Here is a 25,164-nt window from a genome sequence, read left to right as displayed (position 1 = left end):
AAGTATTCTCAATTTCGTCTTTGCATTTTATCGCGTCGTTTTATCGCGTTTTATCGGAGTGTTAAATCTAACGGGAGTTTAACATTTTCCGTTTTCGGAATTGTTTTTTATATTCAAAAAATATCATCATCGGTTTTATTATAGCTTATTGCTGTCGTTTAATATTTCGATTATTTATTTGTACAAGATATATCTTGCGACTTGAGGCAAAAGTGAGCAATGTACGGTGTTAATCTCTTTTATTTCAATGCAAAATGTCAAATGACCTTTATGCTAGCTACAACAGAAACGATAGACATCTTGAGTGCTCTCCGCGATCGAAGGTATTCACGCTCCAGGAACGAGATGTCAAGAGGGATCCATCAGGCTTAGCGTAATAGATGCGCAGACGACATTAGCATGCCACGCCGATTATTGGCATTAGTCTGCCATCCCGTTATTTCGCACACCGGTCATTTATAACCCGTAAACCCTCCGAGCGAATCGATATTGCGTGTGAAAGCTGCTGGATCGCGCAATATCGCGGAATACACCGCGGACGTGCCAATTTTTCTCGATTGTTGACGATACCAGAAATTTACAGCGAAAAAACAAATTTGATTTCCCTCGTGTCGGGCAATAAAAAAATATCTCGTATTAATTAAAGCGATGTATGTCGTGTTCGGTGTCGAGAGACTACGAATTTTAAATCTCGAGTTTGGCCTCGCCAAGAGAGATTTATGCGCGCGTGTGGGTGTCCCTGAAACGCGAGCCGATATTTCTTTAAACATTATAAACGACGTGCACACGCACGCACGCACAATCGTGGAAACGCGCGACGCTTACGTGGCGCCCAGGAATAGAGTCGCAAGGGTTACCAACCCCTGAATTACACGCAGCTCGCCGGCGAGAGCGGTTAAGGGGAGCGAATTTGCATATTATAAGTAGTACACGTTACCGAGCATGATATCATCGGGCCGGGGACCTCGTTATTCTGTGCATGCGTACAATTCGAGCGTGTGGTAGGCATCTACGGTCTTAGAGACCGCCTCTCCGAGACGTTTCGGAGAATGTTTTTAAACTTTTGCGATGACTATTTTATCGCGGTTTTTTTTAACGATCTTTTAACAACGAAAATAATGGCGAACGGTATTCTTAGTAACGATGGCCCAGTTTAACTATTCGATTTTCTCTTTTCGAAGGAAACTCGTTTTAAATTTTTACAGCATATACTTAGACTTTTATTTATAATTTGAAATATATATAAAATACAATAGAGAGAGAGAGAGGGAAAGAAAGAGAGCAAATATTGATATTGTAATAATTAGAGGATACAGTACTTTTTATCTTATGTTCTGAATTTTATTCTAATCGTTATTTTTAAGTAAATATCGCGAATTAGAATACGTGACGTCGTTATACAAGGAAGACGGCGGGATCCTTGCAAGACGGCACCCGGATTAAATGGATAGGCTTTCTAGGGTCGAGTAGGACGTGGTCCTTCGTGCGGCAGGAGCTTAAGATATTGTTTCGAAGCAAGGCTGTTGCCTTAGGATAATCAAGAAGACTTAATCCTAACAAGCTTAACGCCCGATGAGTTCATAATTCTGGACGTTTCTGTTCTGTGAAAATCTCTTCGTTGCTTGCCATTTGTCCCTTATTATCACGCTTTTACGATCTATTTTTACTTCAATTATTTCGTTCAACGTTACATGAAATCTTTCTTACAATTTTGAAAAGATAAGAATTAAATTTAAATTTAAATTAAATTTTGCAATGTTTTTTTTTTCTTTTATTTTTTGTTACAATTTGTTTTCCAATTTTTTTGCGCGTGCGTTAAAAGTTTTTAAAATATTTTCTTATTCGCGATATATATCGCGATTGATCAAAGATTACAAAATATGTGCAATGATTTTTCTTCGTATTTTTACGGAATAGCTCTTGGAAGCCTTCGCGAAGAGTAAATTCTTTCGCACGTTCCATCTTCGACGAAGAACGGGCAAATCGTTAAGGCATGCGACGAGGCTTGCTTAACGGGCGAGCTTAATTAATAAGGACACGCGATATCCTAACTCGTAAGACGATGGCAGGATGGTAAAGCATAGCTGAAGCCTCGGGGGAGTCCTTTGTTGTCGAGAGGGTCAGGACGAGCGACCTGCCACTTTAACCCGCCTTAAGGGGGTTGCGCCTTGAGCAGTTTGAAACCTTGCGAGTTTGAAATCCGATGGCCAGGGTCCAGAGATTCCACTAGGTGTACGCTCTGCTGTACTTTATCTCGTACAGGTATCTCGTATAACGAAAATATCTATTGATCGATAGATGTATTTTAAACTATGTGAACCTAATACAAGTTATCGCGCGCAAGCTTCCTTGACAATAGAGACAGCTGTAGATTCTTTTTACCTGAGGTGGCTGAAGATGGGTCACTTGTCTCTTGATGTGCGCCAAGGTCGCGGTAGGCGGAGGATGCAGAGCCATATTGGCGAAAACCAGCCTCTCCTCGTAATCGTATTCGCAGAGAATCTTGTTATCACAGAGATAAAATCTGTCCCCGACGCAAAATCTGCAATCAGAAATTTATTTTATTTCGTTACGATCGTGCTGCATTATTAAAGTTAAAAAAAATATATATATAATTTTTGCAAAATTATAATAATATTTTCCAAAAGCTACGTAAGTAAAGTTTTTAATAAAATTGCTAGTCTAAACGATGACAATCGTTATCACGTTGATTCGCATTCGTAGTGTTTAAAAGTGGCAGAGGGACGGGAAGAAATTCCGTTTAAGAGTTGCGCGAGATAGGTAGAGACGGTAAAACCTGCTAATTCCCTTTAAGGTCACTTTCCGTTCTGCTCCGCCGAGGAAATTGCTAGAAAATAAAAACAAGCGGCGAAACGCCGCCCCTTTTCCGCTTCTTCTAGCGTCTTCCAAGACTCTTAAATGTAAATTTTCAGTCGATTCGCAAACGTACTCGGATTACCGTAAATTGGAAGTTTCTGCAATTTTCTCCCTCTTATCTTTCTTCTCGTTTTCTATAAGCGTAGTCGACACATGATTTGACGACTCTCTTCTGAATTTTATCTCTTAATTTATTAATAATAGATCTTAAAAAAAAATACCGTCTATTTATATGTGTATCAGACAGATGTTAGTAAATTTTGACGTCCATTTCCTGTCCATTTCCGGACGAATGAAAAATCAGAGACAGAGACCGAAGTGTATTTTAAAATTCAGCGTATAAAAGTCCGGGATTTTGGAGTAATCCGACACGATATACATACCGCTGCACGCGGATTTCGGGATGGCGACGAGGTACCGAACGTGCTCGGCTTGCGATATCGGAAGAAATAAGATTGCTGCTGCGAGGTTTATACGCATCGACCAACTGTCGCTCTCGCGAAGGGGGGCCTTTAAAATCAAAGATTTCACATTTTTCGTTTTTATTGCCGGTTTAAAAGTCAATTTTTTCTCTCCTGCGCCCTTTTCCAGGGAAAGCGTCCGCATAAAGGACGTTACGCTCGGAAATGCTAAAGAGCCATGAAAGCGGCCTCGCCTCGTAAGGGCAGTCGACCTGTTTCAGACTACTCGCGATGGATCGAAGATCCACGAGGGACACGAAAATCGTTTTCCCATGATCCACGGGACTTGAAAATTCTTGTCAGGCACTGGGAACATCACTCTCTGGACGTTATACCGCATAGCGCGTTATATCGATCGCGATATGACGGGCGTGTTCGCGCGATTTGTCTTACAGAAGGGCTCGCAAAAATTTTAAGTCGTTTATGGGACACGTCAGATTCCTCGGATATCATTGTAAATTATTGAGACAGAATCGAGCCTCTGTTTTTTTTATTTCTTAGTGCGATTCATATTGCGCATTATTTTTAATTTTATATTATTCCTCTATTTTTAGCGATCTGATAAAAGAAACGTGTTAAATATATTTTATATATTTATCTTACTTATGTTATATTTATAAAGTCAATATCTGAAAAGTCAACGTCATCGCCTGAGCTAATATACATAAATAAATGTAATGTATAAAAGGTCTTTTATGCATGATATAATCGTAATGGTTAAGTGAGAAAATTTTACTACTTGAGAAAATTTTATGACAATAAAACCGATGTAATATCACACAAAAGAAAAGAATGCGCTTCAATACTGATAAAATGGGCGGTTCTCTCTCTTTTTCTCGAAGACGTCGCCGTCAATGAACCGTGTAAACTCCACGTCAGCATAAACGGCGGGATAAAACGTATACAGTGTCGCGTTCGTAATTCACCGGTGAATAATAAAAGCATTTTTCGGTAAGGGCGGGACAGGCGGGGTGTGTGTACGTACACCGGCTACATACGGCCATTGCGTATTCAACGGATGTGCTGTCCCGCGCTGGTATCCTGTTTGGGTTTTATGTCGGGATTTCTCTGTCGAGTGGTTTATACCGGCGCTTATGTAAATGCAGACGTGATTTTTTTCACCACCTACTCGAGCCACCTGAATGCGAACGCGTTCGCGCGCGGTACATTTGTAGCATTCGAAACGAGCCGGTCGGCCGAGACGTCGCGTCGTCTCCTTCCGAGAGGACCATGAAATCGCAATGAGATTCTACGACGTACGGCGCTCATATCTGGCAAAATCTGCATTTTATTTTACTAGATGTATTCTCAGGATGTTGCCGAGTAATTTGCTCGTCGGCGAAATCAGTGTGCGAAGTAAATGAAATTCTCTTCTTTGAGATGAGATATTTTTTTTCGTATCGAATATATATATATAAATGCAAAAACAAAGAGTGATATATTCTGTGTGTTTGACATTTACCTTTTCGATTTAATTTTAGTGAAATAGTTGATTCATAAACGTTTTGATATTTTTTTTTCAAAAAGTGCATATTTATTACAGCAATGAAAAGACATTTATGATGTTCGATTTATGATGAATAAAAAATAGTTTAACTTCAATGAGATTTTCGATTATAAATTCTGCTATGTAAATAGAAGTTTACGGCTTTTCATTAATGTTCGAAGCTGGTGATCGCAAGACTTTTCATCGCCATTAAAGATTTTTGTCGATTCAGAAATCCGAGGCATTGTAGAGGCATTAGAGATCCGAAATAGCGAACGATGATTATATATTCAGCCTGTGTGATTGGTGACGATATAATTGAACTTAAAATATCTCTCCGATCAGCATATATGAAGCCGCGATGTCTCGATCGATATATAGCCGAGAGTATCGTGATGTATAAATATACTTTGCTCACTGTTATCAGTGAAATCAGGACACGTCGGGAATTCGAGATATATTAGCATTTTCGTACGAACAGGTTTAGCATCTACAATCGATTTCACTTATCAAATCAATGATTGAGTTAACTTTACAGTGAATGATAAAATTTTCATGCATCGTGAAAAGAGCATAATGCATTCTCAACGCGCGACGTTTTAATTTAGTATCCCTCATCGTACTTTTCTCGTACTTCATCGATGAATAATTTACATTAGTCAATCTATTTGTAAGATAGTCTATTTGGACAAGTGTGATTTTTGGTATCGCGCGCAGATATCTCATTTCTATAAGAGGGAATAAGAGGAATAGAAGATAAAAAGGGGCAAAAAAAAGAGTGAGAAAGAGAGGCAGACATGTGCCGATCGGAACATCTAGCATGAACCACCATAAAAAGCAACGCGCCCTCGTAACGGAGTACGATAAGTGCCGTGCTACGAAGCAAAATCGATCCCGGGGGCAGCTTCGAATCATGCACCATAAAAAGGAACATTACAGAGCGTAGAGGTGCGAGAGGAGAAAGAGAAGGAGGAGACAGAGCGACAGGAAAGAACGATCCTTTATAATGGTATCGTGATTTCACGTCTAGATACGCGCTATATTTGCCGATAAACGCTATTTCTGTAATCTGTAATGCTAAACGTTCCAGACATTAGTATCGCCAGTTATTTTTGAAGCTTAGTCTCGTCTTCGTACTTTGACTCGCGCCGAAAATCAAAGATATTTGTGAGGCTTTAATTCAATCATAGCAGATTAGTACAGATAGGTACAGGAAAATTGATACGGTTTACAGTAATTATTATATTTAAATAAAAAAATATAAAAAATAACATTATTGAATAATTATATTTATAACGAAACAGATAAATAATGACGTGTGAATTTATATCAGAGTTAAGAATTATTAATTTTATTATATAATTTCCATTTGCAAAATTTATAGAAGCTCCTTTGCATCGCTATTTCTGAATAAAATCATAGCACATTTCGGAAATGGAAAAAATCATCGGCTAACCGTTAAATGTTCTTCGCGACGCATTTCTATCGCTGCTAAGTCGAGAGAAAGCCTCCGAGATTCGTCGGCAAACAGTGCGAGCTCCGCAATGTGGGACGGGAAGCCCCAAACAGCAACACTTTGGCGGTAGTCAAGATCTGGTGGGAAAGGTGGAGGTTTGCTTGAAGCCGAAGAGGGTCGCGCGGAATGAATTTCGTATTCGATCGTGGAGTCTTCTCCGAGGACAAAGAGAAAGATAGAGAAAGAGAGAGAAGGGAGGCGAGAGAAAGGGAGGAGATCGCGAGGTCTAGATCGAGGCAGATATAGATGTATACAAGTGTGTATACGCGCGTTTGTATGTAGATATATAAGAGAGGGAGAGAGAACCGGGAAAACGTCTATACTGCCGGTAGTTGGTGGTGCTCGTGCTCAATTTGCATCAAACTATGAAGAGACAGATACCACCGAACGTCCCTTTCGCCTCTTCCTGCCTACTCCCGGCGCTCTAACACCTGATGGCGCCGCCCTGCCGCCCCCGTCCTCTCGCGCGACACCCCCGCAGCCGAGACTAACGCGTTTAGCAGAGACTCGAACCCCTAATCAGATCTTCCGACGGCAGCGGGCTTTCTAAGGTGCCGCTAAGTGTGAAGTTAATGGAGAGTCAAGACATCGCGTCGCGCCGAGAGACGCAAAACTCTCGCCCCGCGCGCGCCTAATTCTATTGCGTTTGTCTTACAATAGAATAGCGAATATTTCTTTATTCATCTCGATGAGTCGAGGCTGATGAGTGAAAAAATACATTTCGTGGCAAACTGATGATGATCGCTTTTTTGGATGCAAATATAAAAAGTTATCGGTTTTTGCTAGATCTCTTTTATATATTATTAAATTAAAATATAGATTTATCATGTACGCGCTATACAAATCGTAGATTTGTTGGTAAAAAAATAGTTGAATTTTATTTTCTCGATAAATCACAGAATGATTTAAATGTTGATGCGTCTATCGATTGGCGCTTATGGCATTGCACCATTGAATAGTCACATCTCGCTCGTTCTGTCGCGCGACGCGCACTTTGTTGCGATAATGGCTGCTTACCTAGCGCGTTCTCCTGTTAATTAATTCAGACTGTCAGGGTATCGGGGAGCCGTGGCGCGCTAATTCGATCAGCAGTGAATTCGCTCGCTTCGGTGGCGAGGGCTCTCGCCGTCAGGCTTCCGGGGAAGGTACCGAGGAGGAGAGCCTTCGCGCTTCCACGACGGATTTGCTCCGCAGACAGTTGACGTCGCTATCTAAATGTCACTCCAGAAGCGTGTCGGAATGCCACTCGATAACACATAGCAGCTGCGGGACGCCGCCGTCTCGAATCACGTCTCATTGTCCGACGTGCGATTCGCGATCGCATGCGCGAACGATGGACGGGATGCTGGAGAACTTCCGCGTCGCTATCGCGAGCGAGGCGACGTATGAACGAGATGTATGCCGGGGAGCGTGTCATCTTGCGTATGTCACTTTCAAACAAGGCAAAGTTCCGCATTGATTCGCGCCTCTCGATGCCATAAAGCAAATTTAACAAGATTGACGAATAAATATAAAAACGCCAAAAGTGTCACAACTCCATTTATTTAGATTCTTGCCGAAATCGAGAGGGAGTCTCAGAAAATTCGGACGAGAAAATTCATTCATAAAATTTATATAATATATCTTTCTAAACGTTCTTAATTTTTTTCGAATTAATTGCAAGATATTATCGTTTAATAATTTAATCAAGATATTTATCGTTTAATAATTTAATCAAGACCGATGATTAATTAATAGTTTTGATTATTTCCATTACTTATTAATTATGGTATATTACTGATTATTAAATAACCATATTTACTAATTATTTGATTACTTAGTAAACAAACTGAATACTCATTACCTTGATTATATGCATATCGGCTAATTCTGTAATATATATTAAGTTGTAAAATGAAAAGATCTTATTTTCAATTTTTAAATTAAAATTAAAGAGCTTAGAGAAAAAGACATCGATAAACTTTTATGTATGATTGTGTATGTGTATATGACAAGCGTGTTCTTATTTAATTTTTCTTCGCGAAAAAATACAAAAATATTTCACCCATAAGTAAATGGGACGGAAAGAAAATAAAAGAAGATAAAAGCTGAGATTCCATTCATAGATCATCCATATGTTCATTGTATCATACGTATATCCCTGATATACGTATTTATCAATTAATTACGAATGAAAAACTTCAAATAATCTAAATGTTAAAAATTAAATCTGCTTTCTTAATAATGCAACTATTATTTTAAACATTTTATATAACTTATATTATTATTATGTAATTTCATATTCATATAGTTGGTTATATTTAAAGATTAGCCTTCCAAAAATTTTTCATCCCATAATTGTCTACTTAATGATTAAAGATTACAAATGATTAATGACTAATTTTAGCGATAATTATCTAATAAATAATTATTTCAATCACGAGTACCATAATCAATTATACCATTGTGTCTATACTACAATATACAATATACAATGCAACGTAGAACGATATCGTATCTAAGAGCCGAAACACTTTGTCTCGAAGACGGCATTCAACTTCTGCGCTGGTCGCAGGACACGTTTTCGCAAAGCGGGCGCGGAAATCGTCGTTATTAACCATTCCGGTCGAGCGTTCAGCCGTAAAGCACGCGGAGGGAACATTCGTCTTTCTATTAATTTCTGCGCGGCGCGAAATTACGCACGTCGGCCAACCCTAAGCCATATTAATATCGTAGATTACGAAGGAAATTAAGACAGCGATGGGTCGCAGATACCGCGATGGGACTCGGCGTTGTTCCTTTGTTACTTACGGCGAAAGGGTTGAGCCGAGGAGAGAGTGTTGAATCGTTGCCATTCTGTACCTCTCGCGCGGTCGAGAATAACGCTCGACATGTTCCGCAATATTAGTTGATTAAAAAAACACAGCAGGACTCTGATAACGGTGTTGTCGTAAATCTCGGACATTAAGCAAAAATATATGCGCCACGTGCATTTTTCGATCCTGACGCCTATTTTTCTATTTTGCAATAATCGTGTTAAGAAATGAGTCAAAATTATATAGAATAAATTTCTTCGAAAAAAAAATAATAAGAATGCGTACGCATTTCTATTATATATATTTATACAATTTATTTATCCGATATATTAGTATGCTATCGAAATAATCGTGAAAACTTTTAAAGCTACCTCGCATTTATCGTCGACGCCAGTTTGCGTGGGAGATTAAGTTACATCACTTTCAGAAACTTGGTGATACGTACAGCCGTGCTTCTCGTTCGAACGACTGTTCATTTATGATGCCATCGAGCTCGCGCCCATTGATACGATGGCAGGACGATAAGAACATCGAGCGATTAAGCGTTATGTGGCTCTATCTCGCGTATGCTGAACGACGTCTTCTTCTTGCTGAGAATCGATCACCCCCATCGTCCCCCCCCCCCCCCCCCGTAACGACAGAAAAAAACTTTCAAGACGCGGCGCGCGGAATCACATCAAAGATTATTTCCGCCAATAAAACGGAAGTCGAGTCGGTCGGGGAGACGCTCCGCGAATCGCTCTGCGTGGCATAACAAGACGGGGACGAGGGCGAAAGTTGAGAGACGAGGTTGACGGTCGGGGGTGGTTAAGGGGTGTCTAAGGGGATAGCTCATAGCGAGAAGAAGACCGGCAAGCCCGGCAATAAATCTACGGTCGCCCGGAGCGAGTACTTATCGGTTCGCCAGGATCGCCGGCGACGTCACGAGTCGCGAGAAAGCCCCGGCGGGCTCTCGTCTCCTTCAAACAAATTGACGTCGCAGTTCGAAGCGAGATCGAGATCTGACGAGTAACGAGCAGCAATGGCGACGTTTTGTCGGATATTTGCGTGGGCGTATGTATCAGGGTCGAATTGAACAAGGGTCGGGAAAATTGGCTGGAGAAATGAAATTGCAGGTGGTTAACTTCCTCCGAATGTTAGCGGAATACGAAGCTTTACTATGAATTTTATATAGGAAAATTATAGCTGAAAATTAATTTATCTATACATTACATACGCACAGATCGAATATAAATTTCGCTAGATATAAATATTAAGTTTATTACAAATTCAATCCCTTGAATTCCCAGATATATGTTAACATTACTTGATAGATACAAATTCTATCATTATTATATCCTCGATTTAACTGTCTGTGAACTCGCTCTAACTCTGTGTTATATCTATATTCTCGCAGGTGTTCGTGGCAGGTACAATGGGTCGAGCCCGGAGAAGGTCTGTGTGTAGCAGCAGCAACACGCCGAGCACGGTGAGTCGGATTAAATATGACTTACGGGTAGTACTTAAGTTCTCCTAACGTTACGTAGCTTCTGGAGTAACATAGCCGAACTTTAGTCGGAGCGAGGCCTTGGCGGGGTGCGCGTAGTCGGATCGGGAGGCAAAGTTAACATCGCGCGCGTCCATGTAGTCGTGACCGGCGGGCATTGTCAAGGTTTCGTTCGGGCAAGTTTACCGGGCCCCGTGATTTCACTCCGAGCGGATTCGCCCGGATTATCGTCGGCGTGCACTCGAGAGAGAGAACTTGATCTACGGTCGAGGTCTGCAGGAATACATACACACTCGAAAATTATTAGATTAAATTACGATCTAATATCTCGCTAATTTTTAAAAAATTTAAACATCTAAATTTGTGCGACGTTTCTTAAAAAATATTTCGCGATGTTAATTACTCTCTATCATAATTAAGCCGATTACTGCCACAACACACTATCTTTATTTCGTTGAATCACGTCCGATAGTTGGATGATGGCCGAACGTGCCATGAATTTTGCAACAATTTGGTATGGTGTTGTCAACGATCTTCGTTCCGCATCAAACGCAAGGGAACAATACTGAGCGAAATGTATACAGCGAAGTGTACGGGACGTTTAAAAAGCGTTGATTCAATTTTACGCTCAAAAGCGAGGCTCGCTGCCCTCGATCCATAGCTGAGCGCTGTGGATGACAGGGATACTGGCGGTGGTGTTGACGTCCCTGTAATTCGACCGGAAAATATCAAAACAGGTTGCGTAACCCCGCGAGAAATATTCGACTGTCTCAATCTTGGCTGGGGGGATCTCCAAGTCTCTGTATAATTTCTAGTATAATTCTCTCTGATCCAATCTTTACAAGATTTATTTAAAAAAATAAGATATATATAGAATACAATTAAACAATAAAACAGAAGCTCAAAATAGAAAAAAAAAAATAATTTTTAGTAAAGTTTTAATATAAACAAATATATTCGAAACTTCTGAATATGTATTTACAAGAACATTCTTATACACTCACAATCAGAATTAAATTTTCTGCTCGAGTTCTTATGTTTGATTATATCTTGCATAAAGTTAAGATGTTATTCAGAAAATGCTTTCTTAGAATCTATAGAGGACAAGAAGCTGAATATGTGGCAGGCTTAATCAACAAATTGGTCCCCCAAGGGTTCTCGGTCTTCCGGTATAAGGCCGTGAACACACATAATTCAAAGTTGCACGAACCGCAGTCTAATTATCCGATCTTGTCGAGAGTTAGGTTGCAGAATCTTGCGTTGAAAACTTCGAATTCCGTTGGCATTTGCGAAACTGCGCTTTTCGACGCGAGGATAAACGAGGGAGGCTGCATCAAATCGAAACACTCACGTATCGTTAAGTTCGCTTGATTTGTTTAGAAGTAAATGTTGACGGTTTATGACGTCGCGTAACTTGTCGCCTAAGTTTTACCTCGTCTGAAATTTCAGCCTAAACAAGCTGATAGCTTCCTTATCCTTTAGCCTCGGCCTGACAGCCTTATCTTCTATGGGGCAGCCTGTTTGACTTCCGACGATGTCTCCTTCTGACCGGACGCACTTGATAACTTGAATATCGCGGGTATATTTGTGTGGAATAGAAGTACCGGAGAGAGAGAGAGAGAGAAGATAGATAGAGTACACACAAGCATGACGGAGTAAGCAAGCAAGAGGGCGAAAGATAGTCCTGCTACCAAGCTTATTGTTAGTCAGCCTAATCCTTTTCATGGGTTGGCTTTACATTAAGTAAAGTCCATCAACTTGGCTGCGCGTTGCTCTCAAGATCCCGTCTTGAATCGCGTCACATCGTTCTTTCCGATACAAAGTTCTTTTATTATACTAGTAAAGATTTTTTTAAGTATAATTTTCACGATGGTTTTCTGACGGATTATATTTTGTATATTTTTATCTTTATATTTTATTTATTTTTCGAATATTTTTCGCTGTAATTTTTGTTACATTTATTTCGAAGATGATCGAAATAGATGTCGAAGAGTTTGAAGCGGATAACTTTCTTTACGACCTTAAGTTCGAATCCATCGAACATTAAGAATGAGAGAAAGAAGGAGGTTAATCCTCGGGAGCAAAGTAACGGCCATATTTCTCAATAAACAATAAATCAGCGGGGTCGCCTAGCAAGGTATAACGCCCCCTCTTATGGATCTACCTTCTCTTTCATTTCCGACTCCGTCGCCGTTTCTTCGAAATAAACCCTCTCTCGCTTCATCGCGCGTTCTCTCATTCCCTCACGTTCGTTTATCTCACTCCCTTCTATCTCGCATCTCCGTCTATCGTTCGGCGAGTCTCCAGGCTCCATTAATCTATGGTTATCTACGGCCTGCGTTGGATAAGTGCGTCGGAATGAGCCATTTCACCCTTGGGAGTTCGAATCCATCCTCCACCCTCGTAAGGGAAGGCCATCGAGAGACTGGCCCTTGGGCATCCTCTTTTGCCCTCGCGATGAGCTGTGCAAAACTCACTCCTTAACGAGATCGTAACGACGACGGATGCTTGAGTCGGGCAAAAATGCAGGAATCGAGAAACGTGCGAAATTCGACGGGATAAATTCTCGAGACGCATCTTTAAAATTCGATCGGATACTCTGATACGTCGTTTAAAGTACAAATTGCCACCGCGCGATAAGACGTCGAAAAGAAAAAAAAAAATTACGCGAAGATGTATAAATTATGAAAAGACGACGCTGAATTCTCTCCTTTCTCTTCTCGCGTCGCGCCGATAAATTTTGAAGCTTCGAAGTTGTATCAAAACGGTATAAAAAAAAGGTACGTGAAACGTCGAGGGCGCTCGCGATAAAAACTGCGAGAACGCGTAAGATGGTGAACGAACGATCTCGTTCCCTCTTTTCTCCGCCTCTCAGACGGCACATCCGGTCGTAGCCCGCGCCACTTGGTCGTCCTTCGCGGGTGAATAATGTTCGTAGGTTATCTTTTCACCTTCGAGTCCCGTAAGTAAAGGCGGAAGGCGTCCCCTTGTCTCCACCGTTTGGCTCGATCTAACGAACTAAAGAACAACTTTACTTTGCATGCGTCCCGACGGTCCGCCGAAGAAAGGGAGAGGATAGGGGATTTGTGAACGACGACGATGGGCCGCGTCTTTATCGCCGGAAAAGTTAAGTGGAAGAAAATGCGTCGACTAAGAATGCAGGAGGGATAGGGCGCGAGTCTCTCTCGGAGATGGCGGACAAAGTTGAAATTGATGCACTGGACGGGTGCTAGAATCTACAAAGCTTACGGTCTCCCGAAAGATACTTGAGAGGGAGAGAGAGAGAGAGAACGACCACGAAAGTTCCGTTCTTCGAAAGTTCCTCTCGGCTGTGTCCGATGGAATCGATTATAGACGTGTTAGCTATATAGTTGCGATACGATCTATCGTAGGTACTCGAGCAATGCGCTTACGACGTAAGCTTATTACAAAGCTGCTGTTTACGACGACTTTTAGCCTTTGTTGCGTTGATCCAATTTCTATAATTATACAAGTTGAGGAGAAATAAGAAGTCGCATAACAATTAACTTCGAGATCGACAAGTTACATCAGACGATTAGGCTCGATTCTCGCAAGAAGCGTCGACGAGGAAGGGATAGTTTACGTAATATATCGCGTAATCTCGTCGTATTAACTCGCGGCAACTATGCGCTGTCTAGCGAAGTGCTGTTGAACGTGACAAGTGATATTATGAGTTAACGCGTCGCGTTTACTCTCCCGTTGCATGCCAGTAGATACAGGGTGTCTACGGCAGACTTTGCGTAACTCAGAAACCAAATGCGTCGGAGGGGTAGAGGGCGACGCGCCTTGGTTCGACTATGATCTGCCAGAAGCAGATCTCGCGAACATCAGTTTGCGAGAGACGCTCGTTCGATCGTGAAGGATCCTTTTAATTAAACGTCGACGTCACGAAAATGCACTCGTAATCGCGACGAAGTAAAACGAAGCATTGTTTCGATGATTTTGCGTGTCGACATATTTCGGATGAAAAAGGGTACCAAAAAAAATGGGAGATTCGACTAAGAGCGTGAGAAAATCAGGCGTTACGCGCCTGATCGCGGCAGAGATAAATTCTTCCCATTGTCGATAAACATGGACGCATTGTTTCGGTGCAGCGTGCGCGATCGTGACGAAGCACTGGGTGGGCAGATTATAAATCGCGAATGTTGAGCACACGAAGAGAGGTGGAGGCGGCCGCCGTTCGATAAATTGGGATTTTATTATCGCTAATAACCATCCAAAATTATTATGCGTTGATATTTATGCCGAGGCTAACTGCCCTCCCTCCCTTCCTCTCTCGCGTCCATATTAAACACGCCGAAAATTACGCATGTACAAACATACACACACACAGGTGCGAGCGAGTGCAAACCGCGCCCTTCCGCGAGAGAAGGGCCGCGGGGGGAGGGAGAGAAGCGCGATTTTGGTGATCGCATTTTGGCTATTATTTACGCGTCGCGTGCATACGGTTTTCGCCTCTACGGGGTTTACGAATGTTTATCGGGCAAAAATTAACGGGCAATTTGTTCGGGCGCATTGTCGACGGTAATTATTATTTTATCGACGGTCACGCGCGCACGACCGATCTCTTGTTACCTCCCCTTATTATTTATTGGCCCGTGTTCCGTTTTGCGAAACGCACCGAACGCTATTATCGCAAGAGAGCTCCGACTGCGTTATGCAGTTTTGTGCATTAAAACCGACCGCGATATCGCCGACGCGTTTAATATCGTGTCGTTTATTACCGTGTGTCAGATACGACTGCGGAATAAGAAATTTTGATACAGAAATTAACGACACACAGATATATCTCAAATTAGTAGTTGTAGATATATTTAAATCTCTCTCTATTTCCGCACGATGAGAACGTGTCATATTCATCGAAAGAGACAACAAACTTAAATTAATACCTAACGCAACTACGTTTACTGTTATTAGGAGGGTTCCGCAGCCAGGGTTGCGCGTTTCTCACTCACCGAATTGGCATAAAGAGGGGAAGCGGGCGCGGATCAATTTATGACGCTCATTACAATCGATTTTCCGGGGATCGGCGTATTCGTTTACTTTACATCGCGCCAGCACACGAGCGTGCAAATCGCGCAATTTCTCGTGAGAAATTAGTCCCGTCGCGTGATGATGACGATGGAACGGTAGAAGAACTATCCTCGCGATCGCGTTTGCGCGCGTTTTTCGTAATTGGCTCGCTTTATGCCGGGCCATGCGCGCGGAATGAAAAATATATATACACCTACATGTATGTATTGTTTTCACGGCACGACGCGTGCACAAACACGTCGCGGATTATCGAATGCGGGACGATCGCGAGCGCGGACACGCGATTACATCGCGTCGTGTAACCTCCCCGAAAACCCACCCTCGATTCTTCGAAGGGACAATTTTTTTTTCGACCCTGCATGACTCGGGTTAATAAATAAGCGTCCGTCTCTGTCGGTCCGTTTCGGTGATTTGCATTTTATTTTCGCGAAACGTAAACGTGAATCTCGCACGCCAGCACGCAGGGACCATCGCGGGAAAAGTAGCTATACTTTTATAATTTTTTTTTTACGGATTGATAACTATTTGTAAAATTTATCCGTTGGATGTTTCGCATTTTTTTAACGCTATACATGCGCGCACTCGAAATGCAACCGTTTGTTACGACCGTTTGTTACGTTGGTTTTTGCGTAATAATGATTGGCTTTTTATTAATCGCGTTTGCACGCACAATTAAACCGGTCGTATTGGAGTGTTTACGATCGCATTTCAAGCATAATTATAGTAAATCTAGACACGGATGACCAGCCCGCGGCGCATCGCATTCTATAACGATATTTGCTCCGGTGCGGCAATTTAGGTATCGTTTTATCGGCGGTGTAATATACAATTCGGGCATATATATATATATATTTTATAGAGAGCGCGAAATATAAAGAGGGAGATATGGAAAAGGAAGAGAGCTAGAACGGGAGAGAGAGAAAGGGGGAGAGAAAGAGAGAGAAATATATAGGGTCGACTGTGTACATTCGCGTATTATTCACACATACACACGAGCGCGTCCCACATTGGCTAATCTCGTATTTGCGCGATTAATTCTACGCGTTTAACGGAATCCCGTGTCTCGCTAATTACTCTGTCGCGAGCATTTCGCGCGCGCACTGACGATGCTGTTTTCGCGTTAATTATGGAATCCGTTGGCTAATGGGTCATGCGAATAAAAGTGCGAGGGAAAATGCTCTTGGCAGAAACTAAAAGTAGAATTATATTTCACAAGAGTAGAAGGCAAAAGCGTATCGTACATATATACCTATGTTTCGTTTAAATAATCTCGCGGGAAAGATTATTATTTTCGCTTTGTCAGAATTTCGAAATTCGCGTTTCGATCAGTTTGACTGTAACAAATTGCCCGCCGTGTACGCCTTAACTTTACACGACGAACGAGTCAGCTGTGCTCCGCATATATCGCACGTTATGCGTATATAAGAGTGACGCGGATCGTCCGCGTATACGACGAGTTTAAAGCCACGTTTAAGCCATATAGGGCTTAGGCGCGTCTATTTTCTAGCAAGGTCCCTAAACCGGAGATTAAAGCCATCGCGCGAGGGCGCTCCAAAAATCCAGGGATTACGTCTAGGCAGCAACGGCGACGGCGGATATGAATTAATTTCGACGTTAAGAGCTATCGCGTCTCTCATTTATAACAACAGCCCCTTTTTGCGCGTTTCCCGTCGCTCTCTCAAATCCATGAGTAGTAGCTATACGCCCCGTAAACGTCCACCTTGTCATAGAATAATTTACTGCATTAGCGTGTTTTTTAAATATAAGAAAAATTCCGAGAAAGTATATTTAGGAAATAATACGCAAATAAAAAGTGATTCGATGAAAGTTTAGAACATCTTGTAAATTTTATGGTGAAGTTATGTAATATTTTCGTTGACGAGAAATCTTCAATTTCACGAGAAAAAGCAAAGTTACACACGCATCTCGTAACAGTTTCCTGCTTCTGAAAACTGGACCCGGAACGTTACAAACGCAGAGTGCGTTGATGCACATTTCGGTGCAGCCGGTACGGGAGGAGGGAGAGGAAAGGGGGTTGTTCGGTATGTCGGGGGTGATTTTGGCGCTGACAATACCGCAATGCACAGGTTGGCCTAATAAAACTATGATCGCCGGATAAAACAGTGCAGTGCACGCTAATTAGCGATATACATAAATCATTGGCAACGCGCCGCGTAAATGCGTACGCGCACACACGTATACGTGAATGCGTGTGTGAATAACACCTATTACAAACCACCCTCGCATACTGCCGCCTCCGGCAAAATACCCTCCTCTTTCGTCTCCGCCGCTGCTCCAGTCCGAGAGTAAACGAATACACGTGTAACGACTAACGCAAACGTTGTGACACTTGCCTCTTCTCCTCCGTTCGTAGGGCACGAGTGATCTTTGATTTTGTCTGGTTTTATCTGAATTTGCGTAAAAGACCGAAGAATTTTTTATTTTTTTATTTAATTAATATCATTTTATTTAATGAATATCATACTTGATAAAATGACATTCAGATGCAACATTATTTATATATGGTACAGTGAGAAAATATATATAACGCGAGACATTTTTAATAATATTAAGATTTATCAAGAATCTATCCACAGAATGCTAGCAACATTATTTGTTTGACGGGAAGAATTTTTCAAATTTCGTTTTATGCTTGTTTAAACGATGATACAACAGTTTGTGAAAGAAAATTGAAGAGACAATAATGTTAATTTATTTTTAAATAGCTCCGCGCTATCGCATGTCGTTGCAGAGATGTATTGCATTGATTCTTCATCATGCTCTCTGTATTTATTTCAAAATCAAATCTATCGAATCATCTGCATACGACAGATACGCATAGATACTCGCAGCGGCTCGTTAATCGCTCCGCGTAACGATCTCCTGTGCCGCTCGTCGCACCTGAGGAGAATTGGCTCGTCGTCCGTCCGAGTAATTTGATCCCCCTCTCCCCATTCCTCCCTCAGTGTAGCGCATTTCATTTATAATCGCGGCACCTATTACCACGCGCGTTTGCTATGTATCGTTTTGAAGTGCACACGAATGCTCATGCTATCGATGGCTTTTGCTCTCTCTCTCTCTCTCTCTCTCTCTATTTCTCTCGCTCTCTTGACAGGACTCTGGGCAAGGGATGCGCGCGTTTGTCGGGGGTTGGAATGAGGGATGCGAGGGGGGCCATGAACGGGAGGGAGCGACCGGGCTGGCGACAAGGGGGTGAGAGAGGGACGGGAAGTGGCAGGTCTATCGCCATCGGAGCCGGCAATGCGAGTCTAGGTTATCCGGTGACAAAGCAGGTTCGACTCGCGCGCGCAACGAGGCCCTCTCGGCACGTCGGATTATCACCATTGAAAATGATGCAACCGAAACCCCACTGTTCGGATGCAGCCGCGCTTGAACGCGATACGTGCACGCGGCGCGGCGCAACCAAAACCGGAAGCGAATTCCTTGTCGCGCCGCACAGGAATTTATTGTCGATCTCGGGGGCGCGAACGATTACGGTTTTGTAAATCGGAGTACGCACGCACACATACAGATTTGCCTTTGTTGTTCATTTATCATTAAAGTCTCTAATCCCTCTAATTATTTCTTCAGGTCTAACACAGACCTAACACGTAGATATTGCGATGTGAACATGTATGAATTTTTAATAAAATGTTGTTTAGAATCATCTGTCCCATGAGCATTGAGCAAATGTTATGTTTAATGTAAAATATATAATTACAAGACATAATTTTTATCTATAAACTATGGGGGAGTAATACATTTTTCTCCATACGTTTCCATTTGTTTCGATCATCTATTGAATGAAATTCCGGGAACGATCCTCTCACTAGTGATACCGCGTCGATTGGCTCACCGCGATCACTATACGTTCGCCCATCACGATGGGCACGCTTCATCCGGCGTCGACCGCAGGTCGAAAATCATTGACACCGTTGTTGGCACGCATCCCCGAAGCGAAACGAGACAATTCGCGGGGTTCTTACGCTAGATTCGGATGCGGGAGAGACGATTCGAGGCGACGGAGCGAGGAAGGTAAGGCGAACCACCCCCTGGGGGGTTGTAGCTAAATTGGCGGCAGTATATTACCGGTCGGGCCGGCGCATTTAATTTGAATATAATCGCGGAAGGAGATCTCAGAAGCTCGAGGGCACTCCGTCGCGCGGGGCTGCGTGACGGTGACCGGAAGTGCTCCCGGGACACCGGAAACAAAATGGCCGCTTTATCTCTCTCTCTCTCTCTCTTTCTCTTTTCTCAACCCTTTCTCGACCGCACCGTCTCCTCCCGCCGTGGCGCCGTCACCTCGTCCTATCGCACACGACCTACCTATACATATACTGCTTACTTACCCGGTTGCGAGAGAGCGTCCGCCCTCTTTCTCACCCTTGCCTCACTCTCGAGAGAATCGTAGGGCGAAATTAACTTTGCATTGTCCTTAGATCCCGAGCATCGCGCGGGGAAGCTCTCGGAGAGAGCCGAAAGTTGAGATACAAGTTCGATGAAACGACTAATAATTAAATAATAAGACACAACGATAGCGTATTATTATATATCTATCGTAAAGTATAATCCGCGCGATGTCAAACTTTACTAAAACTTAAGGAAGGATCAGACTTTTGAGAATTGACGCGAAGTGTTTTTCTATTTACTAAATTGAAGACGCACGGTATATGAATATCCTCCTCCGAGATGCACAGGATGTCCTACTTTACGTTTCATTTTTATGTCGCATTGTTATTTAATAGCGAATATATTAACTGATCTCTGTTTGCAGTTGAGCTTTGTTTAATGAAAATTTCTAGGTAACTGTCATTTATTATATTAGCTTTTTTCAATTATTATCAACATTTTATCATTTTATAATGAAGTTTGAAATTAAAATTTTATTAAAGCAAAAAGTTTGCTATAAATGTACTTTATCTCTTTGAAGAACGTTTTGCTCTCTTGTCTATAATTACTTTTTAATTGCTAATTATTCAAAAACCGATGTTTGTTTTTTAGAGGCAAATCGAATTTGAAACGAGTCAAAGAATACGTCGTCGGGGAAAAATAATGCCGCGGAATATATCTTGTATAAATTTCGCGATTTAATATAAACGCATTATTATGAAATATCGGATATCGTTAAATATTCGACGCAAAATAGAAGATAATAATAGTATACGATCGGGGCGCGGGCGCATTCATGTTTTGCGACGCTTATTACAACAGGCGGGCGTCGTTATATGGGAAAGTCGATAAACGGTGTCAATGTCGTAGGGTTACGTGTAACTGCTCGTTCGCAGGTAAGGGAGTTTAGTGATTTAGGAATAATTGCGATGCCGGGCGATGATTCGCGTGGGAATGCAACAGGGCACCGTGTTCGATAAGCTCCGCGGAACAATAACAATTAAACCGGCTAACTCGTAATGCCAAAATACAATATAAGCACGAACAATGCTGCACCCGCCAGCGGCAGGGCGGGGGAGGCGAAGGGTTGAGGGGGAGGGAAGGGACGAGCGGTCGTCCGACAATGCAACGCCGTGCTTTCGTCAGACAAAAGCGAGATTCTCTCTCGAAACGCTCTTCCTTACGCGGACAGAGATCGTAAGTCGAGGAAGAGCTTAAGCCGGTCGCGTCTTACTATACGCGGTCGTTTTCGGAGAATGCGCGCGAGAAGAGAGAGATCGTAGAATTTAATTAAAATCTACCCGCGACTACTGCTCTCGCTCTCTGCGCGAAACTTTACGTTTCAGCAAAATGTTACGAGGAGGTGAAGGGGAGAGGAGAGGGAGCGACGACGCTGTGATTTACGAGCGCGCACATTCGCTTTTTCATTATACGATAATTATCAATGCATGATTATTGATACAATTATTTGACAAGCTAATAACGCGGCGTGTGTATGTACGTATCTCCCGTTGCTGGTTATTAATTAATTATTGCGATGCATTAACTATATTATGTTGATGACAATCGCGCCGCCAAAGCCGATTTTCGTCGCCCGAAACTTTTGCCGCAAAATCCCGGCAATATGGACAAATTCCCGGCTTATATTCGCGCGAATATGATGACATGGGGATGAGGAAGGGGGGTAATTTCTTCATTTGTTTTGCATATTTCGCGCGATTTATCTGCACGCTTTCGCAGGACTTTTTCAAATCAAACGCAGTTGATGCTATGTCGCAACGTATACAGCCTCCGACGAAAAATGATGGTTATAAATGTTACAATGCAGTGATAAATCTCGAAACTGCGCAACGTGCAAAACTGCGTCATCGGCTTTAAACAGCGTGCACGCGCCGAGAGAGAAAGAAAGATACTCGCAACCGATGGGACGGTATAAATTTGATATTTTTTATTCGCGCGTTTCGATCGCCGTGAGATATTAGCCGAGAATCACGATGGGAAAACAGGCGGAAGAGTTCGCCACTCGTTAATGCCGTATGATGGGATTTTATAATTCATCGCCCGTGTTTCGATTCATTCGATTCGTGGCCCTCCCTATTATTGTTTGAGAAAACACCATTGATAATGATATCGTTGCAGATGAAGTGTGATTATATTAGCGCGAGTATATAATTTTCATACTACATATTATAAAAAATATTTGAGAATCACTTACTTAGTATTTTATAATTTTTCTGTTCGGATTATTTACATTTTATCGTGCGAGCATTAAATACGATGTAGAAATTTAAATTACGTTATTTAATCTTCTCGGAATAAAATTAGTTTCACATAACATGTGATATGTATAATTATAAGCACATTAATAATATAGGTTTTCAAAGTATGTCATTTATTTTCTATGGATTTTTTTTTATTTAGTAAACGAGAGTCGAAACAACGAACTGTGCATGTAGGATCTCTTAATGGTGGTATCAAGAACATTAGCATATAAATTAAAATTTTCACTTAATTATTATATAGAATTATCGTGAAAGTTTATCGTAAAAGGATATCAAGGTACGGAAACGCTGCAATAAAATAGTCTCTAGTTAGTCTATTAAGAACTAAATTTCCATACCTAAACTCACGAAGAATTCGTCCGATCGCGTATTCAAGGCCTTCATTATCGTCGCGTTTACACGTCCACTCGTCAATGAGTAATCCGCACTTCCGTATCGCGATACAAACTAGGGAGAGAGAGAGAGAAACCGAGAAATTTTCACCCTTAGAGCGAGTTCTCGAGCCACGATTTCTACCTCGGGAGCGTATGATTAAACAACTCAGGTGTTTTATGCTCGACTCGTGGTGATCGCGTGACCCAACGGCCACATCCGTTTCCGCTGTTGCGTACGGTCACAACCGCTTCGACCCCTAACCAATGGTTCGCCTTAAGGGTTGCACGTTACCATCGACCGCGAAAGAAAGTATACTTTTGCCGACATATCTTTAAGCCGTAATCGGCTCCGCTCGATAGTCACGCGCCGACGAGGAGCTACCCGCGTGAGCTGTTAAATTTTACTTTATCCAACTACATCCCGCGACGACGATTTTGTTTTCACGTCCTGGACGTAAGGACATCCGTTTGAGAATCGCGTGAAATAGTAGCTTTTAACGACGAAAATAAAAGGGTACATTTCCTGACAGAAATCACACCTGAGTTTTACAACTTTATATTTGATTTATGATATTTATAGCAAATTCTTTGACTTGAATCTCCGAAATCATTCATTTTTTCTAGAAAATTTGCATATTATTTTTACATCAGCAAAATAGGGAATTTATAATATTCGATTATAATATTAGAAATAAAAAGAGTCCTTGCAAATTAAACATTATGGTTATACATACAAACATAAATGATAAACATACACAAATATAATACAATATTTATCAATAAATATAAGACAAAATTTACTTTAACTAGATCTTAATTTGAAATTTAGTTCTAAGTATGTACATACGCAATATTAAAGATTAAAAACTCGCAATATGAATAAAATATAACAATATAAATAATGTTCTCGAAAGGAAAAGAGAGAGAGAAATGTATTTTCTTTTCATTGAGAAAATATTTGGAATTGGCAAAAGAATCTGTCATTAAATTCTAATAGTGCAACAATCTGTTATCAGTCATATGTTTTATAACTTTAATTATATAATGTGATCTGTTAATTTATGGACACACATACTGACACGTATACGAAACTCGCACGTTCCTCTCTTCGAACGGATATACGAGCTCGATGTTTCGGTCTCGTGGCCTGAGTCAATTCAGAGTAGAGAGCCGTAGGGTGCAAGAAAGGTCGGGCAAATGTCGAGGAGTGACATTATATTAAATACGCCGAAATGCCATCGACCCCTGTCAAGTGGTATAAAAGAGCGATTCCATCGTTTCCCATCCTTTTTCAACTTGACGTAATTTATTTTTTTTCTGCTTTAATCTATCTATGAGATCTTTTTCAACGCGTGTTATGTATAGTAGTAATATAATAGTAATAAAATAATAATAAAATTTATATTAAAATTACAAGAAATCTCTATATACAAGGTATAGCGAGAGAAAAAGAAAGAGCATAATTATAATCTTTTAAATATAGTTTAATCATTTCATTATCGGAAATCAATTCACATTTTCATTGAATTAAATAAATAATTGTATTCAGTTCTTTTACAAAGACTAAAATTTTAAATTTTAAATTTAAAACTGCATACATTTTCTTTTTCTTGATTAGCCGAGGCTTTTTTTATAAATTTATTTTAAATAAATAAAATTAATATTTCTTTATTAATATTTTTCGATATATATGTACGTCTGTATATTTAACAGATTATAATCTGGCCGCCAAAGAGTTAATCAACACATATATGAAACAGACGCTTTTGTTAACTAGCTGGGCCAAAGAGTTGTTAACACCGAATGGCTGAACTGTTTTGGACAACCAAAGACATGAGAGAGTATAATTAATTCGGCCATTCGGCTTTATCGCTACGCTATTATGCTCGGACGTATCTCGCCGGGCGGATATATTCGGTTTGCTCTCCCTCCGGATCCGCGAGTTTTCCGAGAAATTAGTCGGCATGATTTGCATCTGACGTGCACCTCGGGGCACCCACACGTCGCTCGCATAGTTCGCAACTCTGACTTTCCTAGCCGCTCTTCCTCTCTCTCTCTCTCTCTCCTCTCTGTTTCGCGAATGTCTCCGAATATACCGTCGCATCTACGTTGGAAGCCCTCGTGTCAATTATGCTCGTCAAGAACAGGAAGCGTCGAGCATATTCTTCTTGTTCTACGACATTGATCCTTCTCGAAAGTCTCGAGTTAGGGGAACCTAACCGTCATCGTTTTACATCAACGAGCGACGGAAGTCGCTAAAAACATCGACCCTTAATTTCGTCAAAAATAATAAATTATTTATCAATGAGATTTTCTTTCTCTTTCTTTCGTGTTTATTCTTTTAGTAATATTTAAAATTCTCTCACTGAAAAATTTCGATACTTTAATAATATTCCTAGTATTAGAAAATGTCTAAACTTGAGAAATGTGCAGGAGAATATCG

General features: G+C 41.4%; 2 protein-coding genes across 5 annotated transcripts in view; one reads left to right on the top strand and one right to left on the bottom strand.

Annotated features, from left to right (window-relative positions):
* The window catches only part of LOC145940633 (uncharacterized), a 211,464-nt gene that overhangs the window by 28,202 nt on the left and 158,098 nt on the right, over positions 1-25,164 (top strand). For 2 of the 3 annotated variants that reach the window (XM_083045992.1, XM_083045993.1), the window contains exon 4: positions 10,532-10,603. The exons of the other annotated variant lie outside the window; for it this stretch is intronic. In XM_083045992.1, coding sequence (XP_082902118.1) covers positions 10,532-10,603 — 72 coding nt within the window. The remainder of the gene's footprint in view (positions 1-10,531; positions 10,604-25,164) is intronic. 3 annotated transcript variants of the gene reach the window in all.
* LOC145940632 (LIM domain only protein 3) overlaps positions 1-25,164 on the bottom strand; it is a 79,039-nt gene that overhangs the window by 8,923 nt on the left and 44,952 nt on the right. The window contains exons 5-6 of one of the 2 annotated variants that reach the window (XM_083045991.1): positions 2,383-2,542; positions 1,792-2,284 (exon numbers count right to left, since the gene is read on the bottom strand). In XM_083045991.1, coding sequence (XP_082902117.1) covers positions 2,153-2,284; positions 2,383-2,542 — 292 coding nt within the window. In that variant the 3' untranslated portion in view covers positions 1,792-2,152. Of the gene's footprint in view, positions 1-1,791; positions 2,285-2,382; positions 2,543-25,164 lie in introns of those variants that run through there. The other variant, XM_083045990.1, reaches the window with a different exon arrangement.

The sequence above is a fragment of the Prenolepis imparis genome, unplaced genomic scaffold, assembly GCF_030444845.1.
Source record: "Prenolepis imparis isolate NDT839.2.m4 unplaced genomic scaffold, iyPreImpa1.0 SCAF_9, whole genome shotgun sequence".
In the NCBI taxonomy this organism is placed as follows: domain Eukaryota; kingdom Metazoa; phylum Arthropoda; class Insecta; order Hymenoptera; family Formicidae; genus Prenolepis; species Prenolepis imparis.
This window is presented reverse-complemented; position numbering and strand designations above follow the sequence as displayed.